This window comes from Cyprinus carpio, chromosome B21, assembly GCF_018340385.1.
Source record: "Cyprinus carpio isolate SPL01 chromosome B21, ASM1834038v1, whole genome shotgun sequence".
In the NCBI taxonomy this organism is placed as follows: Eukaryota; Metazoa; Chordata; class Actinopteri; order Cypriniformes; family Cyprinidae; genus Cyprinus; species Cyprinus carpio.
In genome coordinates, this window is record NC_056617.1 from 18,913,949 (window position 1) to 18,926,278 (window position 12,330).

Below are 12,330 nucleotides of genomic sequence, written 5' to 3' on the forward strand. Positions count from 1 at the left end.
GGAAGGAAAACACCTTGAATACATGCAACTGTATGCATCTTGCATTGACAAAGAAAAAAAACAGACAATAGCACAATTCCAAAGTCTTTGTGTATGTTCTTCAACCTTTTAAAAAGTTAAAACTGCACATTTAAGAAAAAAATACTAGTTACTATATGCAAAAAGACAGATTTTCGGAGCAAGAAACCAAACTGCACAGTCGAGTAGTGTGGTCCAGGTTGAAATGTTTTATTCAACAGAAAAGTCCCCATACTGCTAAATCCACAGTATTCTAATCCTACACTTAAAAACGGAAGACTACATCCACCTATTTAGATCTTTTCTGCTCTCCCCAATAAATCAGAAGCTTGTTTCCAATCTCCTTTAGTTCAGGGAGAGCTGAAAGAGTTTTGCCATCAAAGGTACAGGCAGTATGCAGTGAGAAAACAATGACGGACAAGATACACATGTGGTTTCACTCACACAGACGAGACAAAAACACGAAACGCATACAAAAATCTGGTGTCTACAACTAAAGACATGGTGGGCTGCGAGTGTCATCTGTTACATACGGGTTCTTTCCTTCAAGCTTTGCTGGGATCAGGAATGTTGTGGCCTAATATTAGTGTTGTCTGATGTAAACGTCTCCGTTTCTACCCAACGCCTTGCCAAAAATTAAATATTCTGTCATGATCAACACTGTAATAAATAACATTGAGTGTAGTGAAATTACTTTTTTTTTTTTCAAGCCATTTATAACTTTGCAAATGCTCTTCTTTCATTCTGTGTGACCTAATAAATACACAACTGTTGCTCTCTCTGAAGAAGTGAGCATCACTAATGCATTATTTGACCCGAGTATAGTGCGCTTCCTTGACCAGGGCATCTAAGAGAAACAAGGTGTGTGAGGATAGGTATTCAAAAAAAAAAAAAAGAAAGAAAAATTAAGTCAGGATTATAGCAATCCTCAGCTTTCTATGCCTCGAACTCCAGACCCAAACCCAGTTTGTGGCCACCTGCGTTAATGTTCTTCCCATCCAGAAGAGCAGAAAGGGTCAGCTTAATACCTGAACCGAGAGAAGAGGGGACAAGTTAGACAAGGAGCGATCCCATTCAAGAGAGCTTACTGAAAACAACAGAACGGCTTATACACCGCTCTTCAGAAGCTTGGCAAGACTTAATGTTTCTGAAAGGAGTCTCTTCTGCTCATCAAGGCTGCATTTATTTGATCAAAAATACAGAAAGAACAGCTATATTGAGAAATATTATTGCCATTTAAAATGCTTGTTTTCTATGTGAATATTTGTTAAACTATAATTTAATTCTGTGATGCGCAGCTGTATTTTCAGCATCATTACTCCAGTCTTCAGTGTCACATGATCTTCAGAAATCATTCTAATATGCTGATTTGCTGCTCAAGAAACATTTCTGATTATTATCAATGTTGAAAACAGTTGTGCTGCCCAAAACGTTTGTGGAAACAGGACATAAAATATGGTTTTAAAAATAGTTTAATGTTTAATTATTCCCAACTTCTGACCAGTCATGTACATGAAAAACTTCATTTTAAAACGCAATATTTCACAATATTACGGGTTTACTCTATTTTTGATCAAAATAACGCAGCCTTGCAGTAGAGACTCAAAAACATAAAAAATAACAATAATAATAATAATTAAAATAGACCGATAATGTATGGCCTAAAATGCAATTGCCAACTTTTGTGGCATGATAGCAATTCCAAGTGAATATTCTGCCATCTTTGCAGTGTAATATGCAATTGTATTTGTAACAGTAAGATTGACATTAGAATGCAATGATTATAATTCAATGTAATCTGCAATTGTAACATGTATCTTTATCAGCACTATGAAAGTGAACATCAGGCACAACAATACAACCATGGATTTCTATAGGTACATTATGTCATATGACTTTAGTTTTCACAGTCCAAACTACAACACAAAAACTGACTATTCAAAGCTACCCACTTGAGAAAGCTTCTTTAAACAACAGGACAAAAATGTCTCAGTGTGGACAAAATGTCTCTAAGTTAATGTGGATGTTTCCCCAAACACGCTTTCCCAGAAGCTTCCAGCAATCCACGAGGCGGGTTCAGCTAAACTCTGCAGGATGGCGGTCGTCATTTGCAACAGGTTTAATAAACTCACATCTACACACACTCACCAGGCTTCAAGGTCTGAGTATATCCCAGGCCCACGAGGCTAGAGTTATTCACTTTGGCCTGTAAGACAGACAAAACGTGTTTGACTACAAAAGTCACTGAAGACAAACAAAATAGCACTAGAATCCAGCTCCTTGAGCTCATTACATGCATTACTGTTGTTATGATTATTCATGAAATGACAACACATTACAAGGTTTTTTTTAATTAATGTGCATTATAATGCATGAAGAATACCCTTTATGATGTATTATAAAGGTAGGCTTTATCTGGTGTTACAATGCATCATATTATTGTGCATCATCAAGTTATAACCACAAATAGGTACGTATTATAATGTTACATTGTAACTGTTGCTATGATTATTTATCAGATCATACAACATATTATAAGGCAGTATGCATGCATTAAGAATACCCTTATAATGTATAATAAAGACTGGTTTCATAAAAAGTGTTACCACTTGCATAGGGCTTTTTTTTTACCCTCACATCTTGAATGTCGGGTTCAATTCTGATTGTATTCTGCTAGGCTACATCACACTATGAAAGCGTGACATTCGTCAACACTCTTGTTAATTTCATTTGTACAAATATAAGGGTTCGGTGCATCCGGTCATCATTATGCCAGAAGGTGCCAAAAAAAATGACTGCCTTGATCAGTGAAAAAATTTAGCAAAAAAAAAAGTGGCAAAGCTAACTTTACACGTACTGAGAAGGAAGCATCGGCATCGATCTGATACTTGGCCGCGATGCCAAAGCGGGTGTTACTGTTGCCGGCGGTCCAGGCCAGGTTGACCGCTGTCTCCAGGTTATCATTCACTTTTTGGTAAATGGAGCCACCGAACTCTGTTCCATCATTCCTGTGATTTAAAAACACATCACGACATCTTTTCATCAATAAAATGCTCTGAAATGCATAAAGTACACAGATTTCTCTCAGTGATCATTTGTTTTGAACAATGAATTTCACTAAAGCACATAACAGCAAAACGACTTTCTGACTATACGTCGATCCTTAAGTATATTTCCATTTTAATCACGTTTAAATCGACTGAGATCTACAGAAGAGAAAACACAGACAGGGTTTCCACACTGACAGATATATTTATCACTTCATTCAGAGTCTACAAGACCTCATATCTTTGGTTTGCATCTCAAATAAAAGTAGGATGTTTTATGGCAATTTTATAGAGATGTAGTTTCAAATAGCAGATTTTTGTTCTGAATTCTCAGATTGCAAGTATCCAGTTTTTAACAACAGGCTTTAAGTTTTCAAGATGAGCAAATTTGGAGTAACAAATTTAATATTCTAAAACTCAAAATGCACAAATTTGTTGCATTTTGCACTGTTCAGGAAAGAGGGTCTTGAAGGAGATGCCTTTCAGGATGTTTAGATATTTGTATCGAGGGCAGGAGGAAAAGACAACCAGTGAGAAAGATTCTCATTTTTTGTAATGCATGCAACATTTAATGCCATCTTGATCTTTTTAAGGCCTTGATTTGTGGAAGAGTTAATTATAACTTCAAGACCCACATAAACCATGCATACAGTATAAAAATCACTTTTTTGTGTTAGGATTAGGTATTTTTATCCAATGTCGGTCTTGCCATTTCTACCAAATCCTCTCTCAAATGTTTTTAGCGTAAGAATATAAAACTGCAATTAACTATTTTGTTAAAAGACAAATATGTTGATTATTGCTTTAATTTGATAAAAAAAAAAATGACTGTATATTTAAATGAAAAAGGCTGCAGTGAGTCTGTGTTATACACAGCCCTTAACACTCACTCCTTAAGATTTGAGCTTGAATGATAGAAATAAGCTCCAGACACCAGCGGGCCGCTTCCTGCTGCCAAGCCCTTCACAAATCCAATCGCCAGGGAATAAACGCTTATATAAATAACCCACCTTTCTAACCTTGAGACTGCTGGAGACAGCAGCTGCGTTTGGTACGTACACGTTTGTGTGGAGCTGGAACTCGTCAGACTTGTAGCCCACAGCGAAGTTGCTCTGAGTGACCCGGTTCCTCCCAGCCTCGAAGGTCATCTGGTATCCGGCCAGCCAGCCCTCGAAGCCCACGACCACGGCTCCGTGCACCGCGGTGCCGTTGATGTCATAGTCCACGTCACAGCCCAGGTTGATGTGCTCGCGCTGGAAACCGCTCTTGATCTTCCCGCTCTTCTTGCTGTGGGAAGTTAGGAGAGAAGCCAGCGGAGCGTCAGAGGAAACTGTGCCGAGTTTAGATCAGTGCACACTGAGTCCACGTGCATTTTTTCATATTCATCATCCAAAAAATTCTGATGTGTATTAATTAATCCATTGCAGGGAAAAAAAAATGCATTTGGAAACTAAACATGCACCAATCTTCTTCACAAACTTCTAACGAGAGGCTTATCAATGAAAAACAGGCTTTAAGGGCTCCGCCGGTTTACTTTAAAAATAATGTTTGGTGGTTTAGCTATAAAATTAAGAAATTAAGACAATACTAAGATATTAGTCATTTTACAAAACCATGCCATCTTTTCTATTAAATACAATTTTTTATTTATTTTACAGTGAAATTTTACAATAGTAATATTTTTTTCATTTTGTTTTTTGCAATTCTTATATATGTTTTAGTAATAATAACACCACTACTACCAAGTAATATTTCTCATTTAGTTTTTTTTTGTCATTTTAGTAATAACAAATAATAATGATGATAATAATAAAAATAATATTCATTATTAGAATTATCATCATCTTCATATAACAATCCTAAAGCAAACCACAAAATCTTTAAAATTGCATTGTAAAGTTTGGTGTGTGTAAGTGCCACTGAAGTGGAGATTTATTTTACATTTTTTAATTGAAATCTATTGACACAAATAGATAAAGTGCTATAAAAGAAACACTTAACAGTGTCTTTTGGATGTTTTCTTTCCATAAGTCTGAAAAAACACTTTATGAAAAGCCAAAAAGCCCAAAATCTAAATATTGACAGGTGCATGAAAAAACTCTGTTTTTGCCTGCAGTGTCTCCCCTTAATTTCACAATTACAATTTTATCAGAATAAAATTAATTAAAAATGTTAAAATAAAAAAAAAATTAAATTGCAATTGTCAATTACAAGAGAAATATTTACTTTTTAGTCATATTTATATTTTTATTTATTAAAAAAAATATATTATTATTTTTGTTGTTGTTGTTTTTAATGCTGTAAATCCTAAAGCATATCATTAAAAAAAAAAAAAAAACTATTAAATTGCAATTCTACAAATTGTGAAATTCTAATTTAGACTCACAATTAAAACCAAAAACATCCCTCCCTTTATACATTACATCTATACTGGAAATGCCAAACGTGAATCCAGTGGCATGGAGTGTACTGGAGCACATACCCAGTGTTCGGAGAGAAGGAGGAATCAAACGTCAGCTTCAGCCCTTTAGCCAGCTGAGGAGAAGAAAGCAGCATTCGTGTTAAATGAGGAGAATGTGATTCATATCCAGTCCAGTGTAGCTCAGTCTTCCGGGTCCTGTACCTGGTCCTCCAGAGTGATCTCGGTGCCCAGAGTGTTGTCAGTGTTCCACTTCTCAGTGAAGGTCAGGCCGTGCTCTGCCCACTTGTACTTGGTCTCCAGCGTTCCTGCTACCTTGCTGGTCTCCGTGTTAGCCGAGCCGGAGCTCTTGAACTCCTACAGCGCCAGCAGAACAAATGTGTCACAATGTAGAATTTTAGAATTTTCAAATTTTTTCATTGTGATTTATAAAGCGGATAGTTCCGGTCCTTGATTCTGATTGGCTGAGCTGCGTTTGAAGCTGTTGTAAATTACTCTACAAAGTAACATACACCTTTGTTTACTTCTGTGTGTTGCTCGGCAACCGCTTTGTAGTAACCAAAACTGTTTCTGAGGAACTACATTGCTTGGTGGAAGAATACTGTTTTTATTAATATCATTACACTTTATTTGCTCTGCTTTATTCTATACCTTACTACGTGTATAGAATAACCATTTTATAAAAGCAATAAGCCCCGTGAAGCCGTGGTTTACAGTGAATTTATAACACCACAGATTTTTGGGGATTATTGCTTATAATTTATAATTTCTTCATCTTGAAAACATTATTATTAGCTTATTCTTAAAAACTGGATACTTGCAGTCTAAGAATTACATTTTGTTAAATACCAAATGTACAGAACTAGAGCACTTTAAAACTATATAAAATGCTTTGTAATATTAAAGTTTGCTGACAGTTCAATTTTACACAACTCCAGTTGTTTTGTCATATTTCTGGCTGCATATGGAGTCAGACGAGGACATCCACCACTTATCCCAAGACAAACATCCACGGGTCAGTTCGTGCAAACATGTATGAAAAACATGGAGCACTTCCGTCCGTGTGGTGGTCAATATCTGCCTGTGAGGGCCACACATTCATTCTGTCTATTGTGATGATGATGTAGTTTTGGGTTATTATCTCTGACATTATCAGTTAATCAATATTCATGTTCTGGATTCTTAAATACCAAGATTGATCATATAAAGTCTATGCTGTTTTCCGCTGAGGAACAGAACTTCACGAACATTATTTGTAGTACCTGTCATCCCATAATCGCAATGAGCTTCGTGTTTTTCTGTCAGTTTTCATGAAAATAAGAGCTCTAGAAAGATGCATTTTGCAACATTTCTCATTTTGATTTTAGCACATTTAACTTGATGTACTAAAATAGCTAAGACTGAAATAAAAAATAATTAAAATTATACACATTAAAAAAAAAAAAACTCAAAATAATAAAAAAAGATTTTACCTAAAATAAAAATAGAAAGAAAAAACACTAATTAAAAATATTATATAATAGGATCACAAAATACTAAAACAACACTATTACTTATGAATGTTATTTTTAATTAACATGTTATTAATGTTTTTTATCTTTTATGTGTTCGTGCATATACGTACACTTGAATAAATCTCTCATCCAAAAACAAGTTATAACAGCCTCTATTTAAATTTCTTATATTTCAAAAACAAATTGGATAAGAAAGAGTTATATTTAATACACAACCCACCTTACTTGCAATTTTAATATTTGCATAACTTTTTGAGTGTCGATTACTCTTAAAATAGTGGCTCTGTTTAATATTACAGTAATGCTTCTCTGTATAGTTTACAGCTTTAGCTGAGATATTTTTATTTCCTTGAGAATCTAAACAAATCAATTTGATTCATGAAATCAAGTGTTCTACACACTAGTGTTTACATTAAACCTTACATCACATTCTTTACTTCCCACAGCCAAAAAAAAAGCAAACATTAGACATTCTGGCTCTTCATAATGTCACATATCAGCAGCGTTTGTACTGTGTCACTGTATGATTTCACGAGTGAAATATTCACATCTGGACAGAAATCACATCAATATTTCATTGAGTTTGGCAGAAAGATAGCACAGTTGTTTGCGTCTATGACTGAAATCCACTGGCTACTTACCAATCCATTCTCTGACCTGGTTTTCAAGTCCAACTTGATAAGACCAAAACCTGCAGATGACAGACAAACATCACTAACACACAAACAACACCCAGCATTTCATGACAGAAACCGGTCGGATTTATTATATGACTTTATTACAGTGTGAAATAGTCTTGAGTTTTTCCACGACTGCTACAAAGAGTTTTAATAGAGTGCAATGAATTAATGATTATTAAGGGAGTCTGTAAATGTGATATTGATTTAATACATCAGTTAATATTACGTGACTATTACAACTCTATATTGACTGATTTCGCTCTATTTCGTCAACGAAAATAGTTTCAAACAAAGTCACAGCCGAGCCGCCGCACATCTCCGTTCAAACACAGCGGTGTTTCGTTTATGAATGAACTGTGTTTTTAAACGAATCTAGTGACTCAATGATTCAATTACCCATTCATACAGACAGTGCTTTGCTCCTGAATGAATCAGCCGTTCAAACGAATCAACTGAATGAATGATTCAGTGATCAAATCAGTTGCCGCCCCCTAGTGGCAGTTTTACTTTAATTAATATTTTTATATTCAAAATGTTATATTTAAAACATTAACCTGAACATGAATTTGTTAATTTAATTGCACTCGTGCCGCCTCTAAACCTCATTAAATGTCTGAAAATACACCCACAAGCCACTTTTGTGTTCTTCTGTACCACCTCTGAAGTACAAATGTATTTCTTAAATACTGATTTCATTCGATTGGTAACTTATACTTGTTTTTATTCTGTTGTTTTAATTAGAAATGTTGAAAAGCTTATAAACATAATTTTTGCAATCTGACATAAAAGATGACATACTTTTAATAAAGTTAGAAAAATCCCATTACAAATGTAAAAACAAAATTCTCTGTACATTACTTTAAGAAGTCAAATATCCCCTCGTAAAGGGAAGGTTCATTTTTGATCAGAATTTTGGATTATTGATTAGAATGTGTTACTAAATTTTTGACTGTGCTCCTAAAAAATATTATTATTTTTTTTAATATTTCAACTTGTCTTTTTTTAAATAATCATGTTTACCAGTGGAACTCCTGGTGTTAAAAATACATAAATAAAAAATTACCCATGATTCTACCAAAAAAATCTCTACCAATCAGAGCAGCGAAATCACACCAGAACTCTTAAGCTCCGCCCACTGTCATAAAACACTGTGAATGATGTAATCAAGTCTCAAACCTATCTAAATCCATAATTTGCAGTAAATGTAAAATATCATGTTTCTATCTACTGTGCATAATCAGCATCTATAGAATGAATAGCTTATTAATATTTCTCTATTGAGTTTATTTTGATTATGGGATTGAAGTGCTAAAGCGGTTCACAGTCTTGTCTTTTTGTCCGATATTTAAATACTTTTTGCTTTAAATCCATGTTTGTTACATTGTGATTGGCCTCATAGATGGTTGGTCTTATAACGTTTTGACAAAAACCTTTCCCTGTTGGATAAACAAATGGTACGATTCTGAAAGTGGGCGGAGCTATTCTATAGTGACTGACTGGTCACATGACGTTCAGGCCTCTGATGATTGGCTCCTGAAATGCCTGGTACATATACCAGCAGCAAAGTGAAAAATCAATACAATATTGAAAATATCAATACATCAAACAAAATGAAATGGATGAATGTGATTGTTTTTGTTTAAGGTTTAACTTGACGTCCTCTGCATATTGTTTCTGTGATATACATATATATATATATATATATATATATATATATATATACATATATATATGCATTGTGCATTTATTTATGCATGCATGCATGCCGAGGTTTGTGTGTGTATTCATCTCTAATATAAACCCAGATGAACTCGTACCATATCCTTTGGTGAAGATGTCGCGGGCAGACTTGCCCAGGTCTACATATGTCGGAGGAACAGCCATTGTCTGAAACACAGAGGTGAAGAAGGTCAGCCAGAGGTCACGCTCACCAACAGATGGACTCCAGCCAGCAAATCATAATCAACATCATCACATACACACCACTGGCTTTAATGAGGAACATACTGCATTTCAGAAATCTAAAGAAAGTCAAATGACATTCCACCTGCTCTAAAGTCTTCTGACAGACCGTGCATGCAGAAATCCACGTTATGCACGCGCACGTTTCTCCGAGAAGAAACTAGATGAGAGCAGAACACAATGCACGCATGAGATGAGGATCAGACCAGTGGCGCAGGTTTAGGCCAGTATCAGAGCAGCTCGAGCGCGGAATAGTCTTCCACTCATGCACCGGTGCAATACTTCGGTTCGATCAGCTGATGACAGCGCCGTGCCTTTAAACAGCACGTGCACGTTTGATTGCGCTAGCAGACACTGGATGCACGTTCACGAATGCGGCAAGGGCATTTAACGTTCACGCGCTAGTCCAGGTACTGATGCGCTGCGCGTGCAGCCCACTCTCTACAGATTACTACAGAGTCTCCCGCGGCCAGAGCGCGAGGCCTCGGTGCTGTGAAGTGTAATGCAGGTTAAATATCTCACTTTTGAACCCACCTGTGTAAAGTCGCGAGGACAGCGCTGAGCAGGAAGAGAGAGACGTGCGGCAGAGAACGACGCCAAACCCACGCAAACGACGCCACGCCTCGCAGAACAATCTTGAGCATCACCCCGGCAGATTCCACACCTCGAGATCAAACTCTATCTGGATTATTTTTTTTTTTAAATTAAATTTTATTTGATTACCTCTTCTCATAAATTTTTTTTTTTTTTTGGTATTATTATTTTTAAATCGTAGTTATAATTTACGCATCACCTCGATGAAACTACAACTGGATATTTTATATGAGGTTTAATTTGCTTACTTCTTTTTTTTTTTCACCCCGCATTTCAAAAACATCTTAACAGAGCAATATATATATATATATAGTGCTGTCAAATGAATTATTGTGATTAATCGCATCCAAAATAAAAGTTTTGTTTACAAAATATATGTTCTGTATATATTTATTATGTATAAATACAAATAAATACACACACATGCATTTATATGTTTCAGAAAAATAGGTTATGTTTATATATTAAATATATTTATTTTATAATATAAATTATTTTAATATAAATATAGACGTAAATACAAATACATACAAATACAAAAATATTTTCAAATTTTATACTGTATGTGTGTGTATTTATGTATACATAATAAACATACACAGAACACACACGTATATTATGCAAACTAAAACTTTTATTTTGTATGTGATTAATTGTGATGACTCATTTGACAACACTAATATATATAATATATATAGATATAATATATATATATATATATATATATATATATATATATAATATGTATGTATGTATATATATATATATCTATATATATATTATATATATATATATATATATATGCTCTTTTGTGTTCCACTTAAGGTATTTGTAGTTTTTATTGTTTAAATATGTTTACAAATTAAACTAAATGTACAATTAAATAAAATTGCTTATATGTTTGCCATCATACCTGTGTGTTTCTTTGTTTGTGTGTACTCCTGAAGCTGTCTGTACAGTATCTTATAAAAACACATCAAGAGACAAGAGGTGCAGTAAGGCTTTAAATGTTTTTTGTGCTAATTTCGCGTTTGGTGTGAGTTTTTAGTTGCCAAAAAACTATTTTTGGGGGTTTTTGTTATTAAATAAGTAAGCCCAGCTCAGGTACCAAAAAGTAACGTAAAAGTAATGTAATAGATTACTTTCCATAAAGAGTAACTAAGTAACGCAACTAGTTACTTTTTAATGAAGTGGCGCAATATTGTAACGCATTACTTTTAAAAGTAGCTTTCCCCAACACTGCCATTCAATATGCGATATGAACTCCCAACAAAAAGAAATAAAAGAGAGAAGGTCCTGTTTGGTGGCTCTGTTTCAGCTTTTTCTTAAGCAGGGACACTGAAGTTCTCATTATTTAAGTGGGCTCAGAAGAACATCGCTAGTGTTTCATTAGTTAAAGAGTGCAGGTTTGTATGGTCAGATCTAATAATGCAGTGATGGCTTTTAAAAGGATTTAGATTATTGCGTTGCTCCCTAAAAAAAAGTTACTAATTACATTACTTTCGTAATGTATCTTTTCTCATCTAGGCTGGGTTTGCTAGTTTAGTTTTTATATAAAAGCTTGTATTTTTTGCAAATGTAAAAAAAAAAAAGAAAAAAAGTGGAATAAATGTACTAAGTACAGAAGAGGATGCAGCTCATGCCATTCTGGATTACATGAAGAATATGACGCAGGAGAAGAACGTGCAATACTCTTCAGTAATAAAAAAAGATAATATATTAATATAAAAAGTGTGCAGTGTATGCACGAGCAGCGCCACGTGCTGTTATTATGAAAAGCGTCCAGACGATGGCAGCATTTTGAATATAACTGGACTGCACACTGAGCTGAAGATTCATAAGTACAACACTCAAGTTTATTTTAAAGTAAAACACTCAGTATGAACCCAGCGAAGGAGGCATATAAATGATGACTGTCACATAAAGTGGCATTTGTCTCGTTATTTAAAAAAGAAAGTTACAGTGATGCATTCTTGTTCATTTATTAGATGCATGTGATGTGTGGACAGTTCTAATACAAATAAGTGTGTATAATAAGCCGTTCTAAAATGATGTTTTTGGATTTCTTAAGATGGAATCAAATCTATAACCCATAA

General features: G+C 34.6%; 1 protein-coding gene across 2 annotated transcripts; it reads right to left on the minus strand.

Annotated features, from left to right (window-relative positions):
* Positions 1-207: 207 nt before the first annotated feature.
* Positions 208-10,314, minus strand: LOC109045441 (voltage-dependent anion-selective channel protein 1-like). 2 transcript variants are annotated; one of them, XM_042747636.1, is made up of 9 exons: positions 10,175-10,314; positions 9,496-9,565; positions 7,640-7,689; positions 5,689-5,841; positions 5,548-5,600; positions 4,125-4,352; positions 2,876-3,026; positions 2,167-2,224; positions 208-1,046 (listed from the first exon to the last, which is right to left on the minus strand). In XM_042747636.1, the coding sequence occupies exons 2-9, from the start codon at positions 9,560-9,562 to the stop codon at positions 955-957; spliced, it is 852 nt and encodes a 283-aa protein (XP_042603570.1). In that variant the 5' UTR covers positions 9,563-9,565; positions 10,175-10,314; the 3' UTR covers positions 208-954. The 2 variants fall into 2 exon arrangements, with proteins under 2 accessions (XP_042603570.1, XP_042603571.1); XM_042747637.1 differs by lacking the exon at positions 10,175-10,314 and adding an exon at positions 9,726-10,061.
* Between the last annotated feature and the right edge of the window lie 2,016 nt (positions 10,315-12,330).